The 14,654-nt window shown below is 36.3% G+C and overlaps 1 protein-coding gene across 1 annotated transcript; it reads left to right on the top strand.

The window, feature by feature from the left end:
• Positions 1-252: 252 nt before the first annotated feature.
• Positions 253-9,390, top strand: dld (deltaD). The gene is made up of 14 exons (XM_084094518.1): positions 253-410; positions 2,030-2,105; positions 2,253-2,332; positions 2,411-2,479; positions 2,558-2,627; positions 4,665-4,765; positions 4,866-5,006; positions 6,297-6,398; positions 6,576-6,766; positions 6,849-7,019; positions 7,094-7,283; positions 7,380-7,517; positions 7,594-7,683; positions 8,958-9,390. The coding sequence occupies exons 1-14, from the start codon at positions 372-374 to the stop codon at positions 9,021-9,023; spliced, it is 1,524 nt and encodes a 507-aa protein (XP_083950644.1). The 5' UTR covers positions 253-371; the 3' UTR covers positions 9,024-9,390.
• The last annotated feature ends 5,264 nt before the right edge of the window (positions 9,391-14,654 follow it).

The following is a 14,654-nucleotide window of genomic DNA, read 5'->3' as shown; positions in this document are numbered from 1 at the left end:
TTTTTTGTTTGTTTTAAAAAAAATGGCTGCATCTGAAAATACAAATATATTGAAAACATCTTTTTTATTATTATTATTATTATTAAAGAGGCGGAACAGGTTTACAATCTTAAGAATGTTAGAGTTCTTTGGAGATGAAAGAATTCTGCAATAATAATTGTTTGAGACAATGAAAATGGGCTTACTGCGATGAATGTTTGATATTTGAAGAAGTTTCTCCAGGCAGGTTGACAAACGAGCCGAGCTGGTTGCGTGACATCATCAGGCAGCGACTCTGACCGCTCTCCGTACTGCGCATGCGTAAATTGCCGAGTCCTTGGACACACCGATCGCTGTAGGTGAAGCGGTCTCGTAAGGGACGTACTGTCAAAATGCAGACCTGGAACCATCTATACCGCACACTCGCCACGGTAAAGACTCTTTATGTGCCCCAGTACACTGTACTTTGAATATATCCATAGTCCATTAGAATGAAAAGAAAGCGTTTTAGACAGAAATGCAATGTTATTACTGTGTAGGCCCGACATACTAGCTTGTCAGCATGCACAGTTGTCAGCCCATAAACAAGCGAAGCAAAATGAGTTTATGTATTTAGCTGCATGAATTTACTTGTAACTATATCTCATTTATCGAAAGAGCTAAAGAATATTTACACAACTAACAATGGGTTGTGTAATCTGTCACCATTGGTTGAACTTGCAGGGGCGTGTAGTTTCATGTCCGTGGAGCTTTTTGGTCATTTGCCATTTAACTTTAGGTCACATCATTTTTACTACCACCTTTTTACCTTTTCACCATCACAGGCGTGTTTAAATACAACATTAAGTGAGCTGCTTATCTAGAATGTGCCTGTGATGCCCAAAAGTGCTGTCTGTGTAGACTGAAAACTAGGTTTTGAGACAGCTATATTTAGGCTAAAAAACAAAAAACGGTAAAATCCATGTGCTGTTCAACTCTACAAAATGTGGACTTTTTTTCTGTTTATTGAACTAATTATGGTTTTTGGGGGGTTATCATCAGTACTAGACTAAATAAATAAATACATAAAAATAAAAGTTTTATACTAAAATTACTACTAAATAAAAATTCCCTGTGCCTTAATATTGTCATTAGATTCTCATTGGCAGTGATCTAGTCTAAAGAATTAAAACTAAAGAAAAATAATATTCATATTAATATTTAACTTTTATTAATTTTGTAATGTGCTTTTGTCATTTTATTAGTTTAAATATTTTTTTTAGATATTTAGCAAAAATAGCATATTTCTTTATATTTTATATAATTTTTTATATAAATTATATTTTAAAAATATATATATATATATACTTTATATTATTTATTTATATTTATATTATTTATATATATATATATATATATATATATATGTGTGTGTGTGTGTGTGTGTGTGTGTATATATATGTGTGTGTGTGTGTGTGTATTTATTTTTAATTATTTAGTATATTTTTATTTCAGTTTTAGTCATTTAAAAACTTTAGGCTTTAATACAATCTTTCATCTAATCCTTGCATGGAGACTTTTGAATCCTGGTACAGAATTTTGGAGTTTTCCTTTATTGCAACATAATTATGCAACTGTTTAATACTCGTGATTAACTTTCTTTTGAGTTTATTGCTTTAAATTTCAACGTTTATTTTCCTCTTTTTGTCCTTTTCTCCCTTTAGATAGTTAGTGGATATTCAGATATTTTCTTTGCCATTTGTAAACATCAAAATAGATAATGCAGAAGATATACCATATCTGTATTATTCATAGTTTATTTGGTAGGGACAGATACAGTGAACATAGATTATCTTCTCGAAGCAATCCCATGTCAGTATCATAGTGTTTATGGCCAAGGCTAATTCGCAACACCTGTCCCTAGAAGAGCTTTTTATATAAAATATTACACTAGATAAAAAATTAAAAGTGAATACATTAAAAGGTCCAAAAACCAAACAGTACAAATAACACGTTTTGACATGTGTGATCACATGTTATTGTTATATTCTGTTTCTATTGAACACTCCAGCGAGGACAGCACCTTCCCTGCAAGCTGCACGGAGCCACAGTCCTGTCCGCGAGAACATATGCTGACAAAGCAGCAAGTAAGATGACTTCAAGTCACATTTGATTGTAGTAATCAATTCTGCTGTATTTACAAACTCTCAGCCATGGCTTTTATTTTAAAGTTAAATGATATGAAATGCACTAATATGTAATGATATTTAAAAAAATCATTTGTTCTGTCAAAGTTGATGCTGATGTCACAGTTGTGGGCTCTGGGCCTGGAGGATACGTCGCCGCCATCAAAGCAGCTCAGCTTGGTTTCAAGGTATCAGTTTGACACCCGGTTCACGGATGCCGACGGCTTTTGTTTTGACTGCACTGGTAACACACGTTTCTTTCACAGACAGTATGTGTGGAGAAGAACGAGACCCTCGGAGGGACGTGCCTGAACGTGGGCTGCATTCCGTCAAAGGTTTGTGATTTAAAAAATTCTGCCTTTTCCCGAAATGCTTTTAACAATGGTTAGATTGATTATTTTTGTCTGTTTAAGGCTCTGCTGAACAACTCGTACCTGTATCACTTGGCACATGGGAAAGATTTCGAAAGCAGAGGCATTGAAAGTAAGTTGAAGTGTAAACGTGATATGGGTCCGCATAAACATCTTTTATTGTGACTTGCACGTCAAGGACTTGCAGAAGCAAACAGATTTGAATGTTTTCCTTCTGGCTGAGGCCATTTGAACTGTAATAAATTATAGAGGATTGTAGGTATTTCAAAACTTGTCTTTTTAAAGTGTCCCTATTATTCCATTTTGTTTTTTTAGGTCTCCTACAATAAGTTTAGACCAAGATCAAAAAACACATTTTCTCATAACATACATTGCAACATCACCACTTTTATCACAGTGTCTTAAATCATTTGATAAAGGATCCAGTCTCTCTAAACTCCTGCTTTCTGAGAACCTACTCTGATTGGTCAGATGGCCCAGTCTGTAGTGATTGGTCTACTCTGCTCTGATTGGTCAGATGTTGTGATTGGTCTACTCTGCTCTGATTGGTCAGATTGGTTTACTCTGCTCTGATTGGTCAGATGACCCAGTCTGTTGTGATTGGTCTCCTCTGCTCTGATTGGTCAGATGGCCCAGTCTGTAGTGATTGGTCTACTCTGCTCTGATTGGTCAGATGGCCCAGTCTGTAGTGATTGGTCTACTCTGCTCTGATTGGTCAGATGGCCCAGTCTGTAGTGATTGGTCTACTCCATTGGTTCCCAACCTCAGGGGGCGCCAGAGTTCACAGGGGGGGCGCGGGAGGATATGCTTTGAGGTGAATAAAGATGCATAAAATGTTCCACTAATAATTTTATATAAAAATATTTTTTTATATAAAGTTTTAAAAAAATCATATGCTTACAATGCCGATTTCAATTACAATTATTTCAAATGTAGGCGCGTTGCGCGTGGCAAGCACGCTCATAATGTCAGAGACGCCGGCGCGACCACAATATTGCCCAACATCAAATGGCAAACGTAATGCAAGCGGAACGAAACTGATCGTTATTGTGTGGTTGAAGGACCGTTTATCAGTTTGGACCAGTGCAGCGCGAGCCGATCGTGATCATGCGACACTGTTACTACACAGCGCTAAGAGATCCATTAAATTCGCCACTGAAGTAATAACATCGCTGCGAGATCTAGTGACAAACATTCACATTTCTCCATTATTAACGGATCAAACGCGTGGAAACCAGGAGGGGGGGGGGATTGTTAAATATGTACATAGGGGGGGCCCCAAGGAAAAAGGTTGGGAACCACTGGTCTACTCTGATTGGTCAGATGGCCCAGTGTGTTGTGATTGGTCTACTCTGCTCTGATTGGTCAGATGTTGTGATTGGTCTACTCTGCTCTGATTGGTCAGATTGGTTTACTCTGCTCTGATTGGTCAGATGACCCAGTCTGTTGTGATTGGTCTCCTCTGCTCTGATTGGTCAGATGGCCCAGTCTGTAGTGATTGGTCTACTCTGCTCTGATTGGTCAGATGGCCCAGTGTGTTGTGATTGGTCTACTCTGCTCTGATTGGTCAGATGGCCCAGTGTGTTGTGATTGGTCTACTCTGCTCTGATTGGTCAGATGGCCCAGTGTGTTTTGATTTGTCTACTGCTTAGAGCGCATGTCAGAAACCATAACATTATATCTGAATTTCAGCTCCAGATCTTCCTCAGCACTTTCATACACAGCGATATTAACAGTAACAATAATGTGGTTTAACCGCATCAATTCGAGCCGACTGCCGAGTCCTTTGGAAGTGCATCAAAGTGGATTTGCTTTCAAAGAGCAAAAAACAGCGTCTTCTCGACATGTTGACAACACAAACCACAAACTCTTTCAGTCTCCGCTACAACTACAGGGATCAAGGGTGGGTTAAAGTATGTGGGTTCGAGCAGGAAGAAAGACTGGAATTACTCACGACTCGTTTCAGGTTCTTTCTTTTGGAAGACAATAAGTCTATTTATTGTGCAGTTTGATCTATGAAACTTTGCAGACCTTCTACATTCATAAACAGCTTTATTGCGCTCTACATAAAAAGTTATATCTGAAAAACCATAATAGGGGCACTTTAATACTTTTTTTAGTCATTTCCTAATGATTTATTCTTCATTAGTTCAGGGGATCTCATTGAACCTGGAGAAGATGATGGCGCAGAAGAGCGGGGCTGTCAAAGCTCTGACAGGAGGAATCGCACACTTATTCAAACAAAACAAAGTGAGATTTTTCATTTGTTTTTGAATATTCATTGTTCACATGTGGCAGTAAAGCAATAAACCTTTTAAAGCCATACAGAATGATTGTTTTCGATCCATAGGTAACTCATGTCAATGGTTTTGGAATGATAACTGGTAAGAATCAAGTGACCGCAAAGACTGCTGATGGAGAACAAGTCATAAACTCCAAGAACATCCTCATCGCTACGGGATCAGAGGTCACCCCATTCCCAGGCATTCAGGTACATCAGCGATAGACGAGAAGACTTTCAAAACCTAAGCCTCGCTGTTTACTCCCTACATAGATAGCTGCCTTCTAAGTGAGCGTCCTAACTGATATGAAACCTCATAAGTGAGCGATTTGGAACATTCTATGTAGGCAGTATCTTCGTGCAACACTAGCCGCATTTCCATTACCCTTCAAATTGCGCAAATTGAAATTGCGAATTGAAAATACGCCCAATGGAAACACGTCAATTTCGCAAAAACTCCCATTTATCGCAAAAAAGTTTTTACGCTCGCATGAGGTGGTTTTTCAGGCAATTCGAAAAAGAAATATTTCGCAAAACTGCAATGGAAACAGTTTTTGCGCATTTACAGGTCACCTGACGTAGATGACACGGTATGTTTGGACAGAATACGAGACAGAGTTCTTTATTAAATTCATATAAGACAAAAGAATTACAGGAATAATGGATTCTAAACCTCAAATAAATGCCGCAATCAAGACCTCGAAGCAGAAATTAGGGAGAAACACCCAGAAACACCTCATACATGCCGCTCACAAGTATAAGGGTCGTTCCTTCCATTAATGCTTGGAAAACACACATAGGCCTACGTCTCCTTCGATTAATAATAATGGCTAGTGCAGTGGCCGGTATATATTACATAAACCTACCAACGTCCGTTGCCATGGTTTTCGGATTTACTTATCACTAGAAGTTGTTTTAGTCGCATAACATCGGTTAATGGAAACGCCATCATTTCGCAATAGTTTTTTGTCGACATTTAGAAAAAATCGCGAGCATTATGCGCAAATCTGTAATGGAAACGCGCCTACTGATTTCAGAAGCGTTTGATGTTAGCATGTTGCTAAGATAACTGCACAAAACTAATGCGCATAAAAAATATGTAGCAATATTGGGTAAAATGGTACATTTTAAATTATTAAAATATTTTATATTGATTTTACAGTAAAATACAAAAATCTGGTATATAAGAAAAAACATTAATTATAATAATTATTTTATTATACAGTACAGCTGTTTTTTTCTCATTACAGGTTCATTTTGAAACACGCAATACATAATTTAATTAAATCGCAGCCTTTGAAATTTGATAATCACACAGTCATGTCACGATTTCGTTTTTTATTTTGAATATGTGTGTTAAATCGTGTAAATATTTAGTGATCAACATTTTTCTTGCTTCGTACACCATCTTGTATAATTATGCTCCCTAACAGCCTCTGTGTCAGTATGTTGCGTTCAGTTCGTGAATATTAAATCTGAAATATTTTCCCCTTTTGACAGATTGATGAAGAAACTGTTGTCTCGTCCACCGGCGCTTTGTCCCTCAAGAAAGTTCCAGAGGAGCTCATTGTGATCGGAGCAGGAGTCATTGGCGTGGAGTTGGTGAGTGGACGATTAGAAGGTTATGGAGTGAATATTACAGAATTTCATCCCCTATTCATCGTAAGACTGATCTAAATTGTTGATTTTGGTAATGAAAGTGCGTGTTTGTAGCATCTGAGGACTGATGATGCTTCTGAATTGGGTTTGATTATTGAGATCCATTCTGTTTGTTCCCAGGGATCTGTTTGGCAGAGGCTTGGATCCAAAGTCACAGCGGTGGAGTTCCTCAGCCACGTCGGCGGGATGGGCATCGACATGGAGATCTCCAAGAACTTCCAGAGAATTCTCCAGAAGCAGGGGGTGAAGTTCAAACTGGGCACCAAGGTCATGGGCGCCACCAAGAGACCCGATGGCAAGATCGATGTGGCGTGAGTGTGGCGTTTCTCCAAATGATGTTTAGGATTGAGTTCTTCTAGTGCTTTTGTCCATTATGTAATTTCCTTTGGATAGCGTTGAAGCTGCAGCTGGTGGCAAGAACGAGACGCTCACCTGTGACGTTCTGCTGGTGTGCATTGGCCGCCGTCCATTCACCGGAAGCCTCGGTCTCGAGTCTGTCGGAATCGAACTGGATAACCGCGGGAGAATCCCTGTCAACGGCCGTTTCCAGACCAAAGTGCCCAGGTATGTGGACTTCAAATGAGTTGTCTTGCATTTGTTGCAACAAGTCTTAATTTGTGTTTTTAATCTCTTTTTAGTATCTTTGCCATTGGAGATGTTGTAGCTGGACCCATGTTGGCCCATAAAGCCGAGGATGAGGGTATTATTTGTGTCGAGGGAATGGCAGGAGGAGCCGTCCATATAGACTACAACTGTGTGCCCTCTGTTATATACACACACCCTGAGGTCGCCTGGGTCGGCAAGACCGAGGAACAACTCAAAGAGGATGTGAGTAGACTCGTGGTTATTTTAGCACACCTCTCCATCTTAGATTGTATGTCACATTTACTTCTAAAATACATCACAAATTGTTTTATTTTCTAGGGTGTGCCATATAAAGTGGGCAAATTCCCATTTGCGGCAAACAGCAGAGCCAAGACGAATGCTGACACAGATGGACTGGTAAAGATCCTCAGCCACAAGGACACAGACAGGATGCTGGGAGCACACATTCTGGGAACGGTAATGATAAATCTGCTTTACCTGTGTAGGATGTTTAATGATATGATAATTCATATATTGAATTTTCATTTTACAGGGGGCAGGCGAGATGATTAACGAGGCTGCGTTAGCTATGGAATATGGAGCGTCATGTGAGGATATTGCGAGAGTGTGTCACGCCCACCCTGTAAGTGTCTCTGAATATGGTTTACTGTTTTTTTACTTTCTCTATTAAGTTTCAGTTAGTATAGTGTCTGCCTACAGTGTGAGCTTAGTTGACAATCTGAGGAATGAGCACTCTAATCGTAGGCTTTTTTAAATTATTAAGAAATTGAATTGTAAAGTAATGAATTAAAAAGATCTTAAAGTAAATATTACTATTAATAATAGTAAATAGGGATGCACAATGTATCGGCCACCATATCGGTATCGGCTGATATTCGTTCATTTTTAATGTTATCGTTATCGGCCTAATAAAAAAAATTGGCTGATATATTAAAGCCGATAAATAAAGTATTTCCTTCAGCTGAGACACTTCACTTTTGAATGGCTTGACATATGATTGGAATCACTTTAAAAAAGGAAAATACAGTTAAGTGCAACGTGTGTCTGTCATATCGGCTACATAAAATTATAATGAGAACATTATAATTGTGTGCTTGAGAGATGGCTTTTAATGGTGAGACTTGTTTTTGTAATCAAGCTCTAAAAAATGATATAAAAACTTTTTGAAAAAGATTGATCGGCCAACATATCGGTTATCGGCTTTCAAATATAAAGAATTATTGGTTATTGTATCGGACAAAATTTTCATATTGGTGCATCCCTGATAGTAAATTGCAACACTCTTTATATTTTTTCAAATGCGTTAACCAACATTTTCCTCATTTGTCCACCTCGAAAGTGTCTCTGAATATAGTCTACTGATTTTTTTCTACTTTATTTTCTCTATTAAGTTACAATTATTAACACCAATCTTGGCCATTTTTTACAATTTTTAATAGTAAAATAATTCATATGAAATGTTCTTAATTTAAAAGAATAAAATTGTAATAAATTGCAACATCGTCTATTTTTCAAATGTGTTAACTATTTTTTCCTTTTTGTAAAACAACTCATATAAAAATGTAATTAAAAATATTAATTATTACTGTTATTAATTATAATTATAAAAAATCAAATGTTAAGCAACTTTTTTTCTCTTTTGCCCACCTCACAAGTGTCTCTGAATATAGTGTTTTTCTCTACTTTATTTTCTCTATTAAGTTACTATTATTAATAGTCATTCTGAAGAATGAGCACACTAATCTTGGCCATTGTTTTTTCCCTTTTTTTGTTGTAAAATAATATTAAAATTACTTTTAATAATAATAATAATAATACATTTTTTTTTTTTTTTTTTTTTTTATAATTGTAACATTTGTTTTTTAAATGTTAACCAACCTCTTCGTCTTTTCCCAGACTGTATCAGAGGCCTTTAGAGAAGCCAACCTTGCTGCTTCGTTTGGAAAAGCGATCAACTTCTAGATTTTCCTCACATACACTTGTATATAAATACACTATCTGCTGCATTTTTTTCCACCAAAAAAAAATCACACAATTTGTAGTTCTTCAGTCTCTGGGCCTTCAGATGTACCCTTCATGCAGACATCCAGAATAATCCTGTAAAACATATAGTCTGTTATTTAAATGTACTAATAAAGGAGTTTGGACCTTCGCCTGATCCAGAAAAATATTGTTTGGATTTTATAAATCAGTGTTGTTCAAGTTTCATGCCGGTGGTCATAAATAGTCTCCTGAACACCAAAGCAATAATTGTGACGGTTGGAAAAATTAACTTTGGCTGTATTGATACACATGGGAGATGAATAAAAGAAACATCATTACGCATTCATTAAGGGAGACGTGCTGTGAATTGCAGTTTAGGAGTTATGAGGTTTTAAAAAGATTATTTAATGCAGCTTGTGGGGAGAAGTTGAAGGTTACGTACATGTTCTGGGTTTTATAGAAAGAAGGAATTTGTTGCATGCTGTCAGTTACTACAGAAAATTAATCATCCATCAATTTTAATGTGCAAAGAACTGAAGATCATTAACTGCAGTGCAGAAGTCACTTATTTTTTAATAGGGAAGTAAACATCCATGAATTTATTTTATTCTTAGGGTTTACAGTAAGCCTGCATTTATTTTTATTTTGCAGTGTTCCCATAAAAATGTAAACGATTTGCCTTCCCTTGTTTGCATCGGGATAAGACATGATTTGAAAGAACAATATGCTAACATATGAACAATGTGCTCGTATAGTGATGCATGAATTAATGAGTTTGCCTGCAGTTCCTCATCAGACCATCAGAGGTCATTATTGTCCCTCACATAGCGCAATAACCAAAGTTGGTTTATCACCTTTTACAGTCTATGTTTATCACATGTTCCTCTCAGATAGAGCCCAGCCCAGACAGATTCTACTTTTGTCTTAATTTAAACAGTTCATTCCTGTAAACCTAACCTAACTTCTGTTTCTGAGATGTTTTGCTTAAATTGTGCTTATGCAATAATTCCTAAAAATAAAATGCTCATTGGTTTGAAATTTTGCCTATTTAATGCAAAATTAAATGTTTTCAAATACATTCTGGGGCTAATGTGCCTACTTCAGATACCTCATAATAAATTGATAAAGAAAGTATCAAGTAAGCAATCACTAATGGCTTATCTCAATTTGGATGACCTTCCTGCAATCATGCCAGCTGAGACCTTCGTGTCTCGCCCAGCGGGAGCTGTTGTGACCAAAAGCAGGAAGGATGGGAGGCTTTCGGGTGTATTACTGTCTGTACCTGATGACAGTCTCTTCCTTTGTTGTCTAAACAAAATTAACAGAATGTGGTAGAACTGCAGTTATGCTTAATATTAGAAAAAAAAATATAGCACAAAAATTATTAAAAGCATATTACGAAAGAATATTAAACATGGCACAAATTCTAGATGTTTTTTATAGCTTTCTTATTAACCTTGTGAGCGGTACGGTTCCATATGGGATTCTTGTTTCTGTGCCCCTGAGAGTACGGTACGGTGACTCCGTAGACAGTATATAAACGGTCCCACCAGAGCCGTTAAATGGGTGGGTCCCACTTATGGGATTTGGAATGTTCAGGGACGTCATGTGACATAACTGCCAGATGATTCAAACTGTGCTTTCGCGCGTTGGCTGGTGCTGAGCCAGAGACGGACGAGCTCGGCGCTGTCAAATATCACACCTATGCAGTGTTTTCAACCACATAATGTTTATTTTAGGTTTCAGACATATAAATACACATAAGCCCTAGTAAAACAATACATTTGGAGTTTGTAAAATACACAATGATGTCTGTGGAAGCCGCAATAACAATCTATTCAAATATAATTTGCCGACGTGTGTTATATCAGACAAACATAGTGGAAGTAACCATAAAGTTTACTCTATTCTTCTCACGGTTCACCTGGTATTTCGAGAGAAACTGATGAATTCAAGTGCTGTAAATCCGACTGACAGGATCTGAACTGCGGCGCAAACAAACATGTAGGCGCCCGTCTCACGTTATAGATCAAGATCATGAAAGGTTTTTAAACGACCAAACACACTCTTGCACGTATTTGAGAATCGGAATATCAGATAGGTGATGACATGGTAAGCAAGTTTGTGAATATTTTGAATAAAAAAGGAATCTGTCATACTGTGTTATTGTGGCTGTGATCTATCACGTGACAAGCGTGACGCGTTGCCATGGAAACATTAAGGGGAACGTTCTAAAATAACGGTCGCCTTGAAAAAACTCACTCTGGGGGGTCAGTTAGAATATTTTAAATTTACGCTTGAAAGGGTTAACTATGGAAGCTTGTTTCCGCCACAGAATAAAAATTTTTAAAAGATAATTGCGATTTTTTATCTCACAATTGCGAGTTTACATCTCGCAATTCTGACTTTATTTCTCAGAATTGCGAGATATAAAGTCAGAATTGCGTGTTATAAAGTCAGAATTGCGAGATATAAAGTCAGAATTGCGTGAAATAAAGTCGCAATTGTGTGTTATAAAGTCAGAATTGCGAGATATAAAGTCAGAATTGCGTGAAATAAAGTCGCAATTTTCTCGCAATTGCGACTTTATATCACGCAATTCTGACTTTATATCTCGCAATTCTGACTTTATAATTTATTTTGAAATTGTATTTAAACACAAATTCAATTTTTGTTTGAAGATGTTAAAGCAACACTGAGGAATTTTCCTCTTCGGTCGCCCTACAGGTTGGAAGCGGAATTGTCCATTACCGCTGTAGTAAATAATTTCGCCGCCCACAGCCTACTGTCGCACGCACACTCGCTGTTTATCTAGCACCAGCTTTGGAATGAACGATGTCCACAGACAAGAGTAGTATGTTGCATGATTTCATGAAAGTATGATGTATTGCGACATCAGAAACGAAGAAAAACTAAATAATGACTATTGTAATGCTTGACGTAAAGCAAGTCAAATTTGTAGTTTTCCTATGTCTCATTCGAACTACAGAAACGCGACCCGGTTTGGCAAACTTGCATGGTGTGGTTATAGCAGATATAGGGCTGCAAAGTGAATCCAGAAGTGCCTTTCACCCTGTTACGACTTGATGAGCCACTGATACGATTTTGGAAACATTATTTTAAGGTAAAAAATGTTCCTTAGTGTTGCTTTAAAGCATGATTTACTTTATTTCTTAACGACTAGCTGAAACATTCTAGACTGAACTGAACACACTTCAGACTGTTTCCAACGACTAGAGTAGATTGAACGCCACAGAGTGAACGTTTCTATGGCAAGCCCTTTAGCATTTAAAAGCTAAATTTGACTATCCGGAATTAACATTGTAGATATCAACAACGTCTTTCTGACTAGGCGTAATTACATTTTGGATAGTTGGAATTGTCATTCAAGATATCTGTAACATAATTGTGAGTAGTCGAAACGATAGATAGAGATATCTGTAATTCAGTTTTGACTTGGCAAAACTGAATTACAGATATCTGCAATGACGTCATTGAAAATGACATTCAACTCGTCACACATTATGGCAAGCCGTTTTAACATTTAATCATTTAAACCGACTAGTCTCTATTTTCATGCTACTAGTACTTATTTTTTAGATACTAGTATCTTTTCCATTAAGTACTAGTACTTATTCATTAGCTACTAGTGCTTATTCTTTAGGTACTAGTGCCTATACTAGTGCTTATTCTTTTGGTACTAGTGCCTTTTTAAAAATACTAGTACTTATTCATTAGATACTAGTTCATTTTTATTTGATACTAGTACCTATTAAAAAGACACTAGTACTTATTAATTAGATACTAGTGCCTATTAAATTGGTACTAGTATTTATTATTAGATACTAGTACTTATTAATTAGATACTAGTACTTATTCATTAGATACTAGTGCTTATTTCAATAGTGACTAGTAACTATTATTTTGTTACTAGTAACAAATAATTTTTTTTGCCATTGACTTCTATGGGGATCTGTCATTCAGATATCAACTACTCAGTTCTGACTAGTATGTATTCCAACTGTGACTAGTATTTATTAGATACTAGTAGTTATTCATTAGGTACTAGTACTTATTTTTTAGATACTAGTGCCTATTACTAGATACTAGTATTTATTCAATAAATACTAGTACTAAGTCATTAGATACTAGTACCTATTAAATAGATATCAGTACCTATTAAATAGATACTAGTACTTATTCATTAGATACTAGTACTTATTCAATAGATACTAGTACTTATTCAATAGATACTAGTACTTATTTATTAGACAGTATCTTTTGTAATTGTTACTAGTAACTATTCTTATTTTACTAGTCACAGCTGCTTTTTTTACTCGTCTTATGTTATGACTAGTCAGAACGGCCACTGTTCACAGAGTTCAATTAAAAATCTTACTAGTAAAATAAAAAATCGTACTAGTAACATTTGGAATAAATACTAGTATCTAATAAATACAGCGGGGAAAATAAGTATTGAACACGTCATCATTTTTCTCAGTAAATATATTTCCAAAGGTGCTATTGACATGAAATTTTCACCAGATGTTGGTAACAACCCAAGTAAGCCATACATACAAAGAAACAAACAAAAATAAGTTCAGAAATTAAGTTATGTGTAATAATGTGAAATGACACAGGGAAAAAGTATTGAACACATGAAGAAAGGGAGGCGCAAAAAGGCATGGAAAGCCAAGACAACTGCTGAAAACTTACAGTAATTAAAAAGCAATCCAGCCCCCTGTCAGTGGAAATTAATAACAGCTGGTTCAGTCCCAAATGATGGCCTACAAAAAGGTCTCATTGCCAATCTCATGATGGGTAAAAGCAAAGAGCTGTCTCAAGACCTTCGCAACCTAATTATTGCAAAACATAATGATGGCATTGGTTATAGGCGCCATTCTAAGCTTCTGAATGGTCTAGTGAGCACTTTTGGGGCCATAATACGGAAGTGGAAAGACAATAATTTCACCATAAATTTGCCTCGACCAGTGTTCCTCGCAAGATTTCTGATAGAGGAGTGAAAAGAATAATAGTCACAATTGGAATACACACTAGTCAGAACTGAATAGTTGATATCTGAATGACAGATCCCCATAGAAGTCAATGGCAAAAAAAATAATTTGTTACTAGTAACAAAAGAATAGTTACTAGTCACTATTGAAATAAGTACTAGTATCTAATGAATAAGTACTAGTATCTATTTAATAGGTACTAGTATCCAATGAATAAGTACTAATATCTAGGCTATTTAATAGGTACTAGTATCTGATGACTAAGTACTAGTATCCAATCGAATAAATAGTAACTAATGAATAAGCACTAGTATCTAATAAATAAGTACTAGTACCAATTTAATAGGCACCAGAATCTAATGAATAACTACTAGTATCTTTTAAATGTACTAGTATCTAAAGAATAGGCACTAGTATCTAAAGAATAAGCACTAGTAGCTAATGAATAAGCACTATTACTTAATGGAATAGATACTAGTGTCTAAAAAATAAGTACTAGTAGCATGAAAATAGAGACTAGTAGGTTTTAAAGATTAAATGTTAAAACGGCTTGCCATAATAGTGACGCCATTTGTCCTAGGAAGAATGTGTTTGT

The sequence above is a fragment of the Abramis brama genome (assembly GCF_963993115.1).
Source record: "Abramis brama genome assembly, chromosome: 20".
NCBI lineage: Eukaryota > Metazoa > Chordata > Actinopteri > Cypriniformes > Leuciscidae > Abramis > Abramis brama.
The sequence above is the reverse complement of the archived record's forward strand: the minus strand, read 5'-3'. Positions and strand labels throughout refer to the sequence as shown.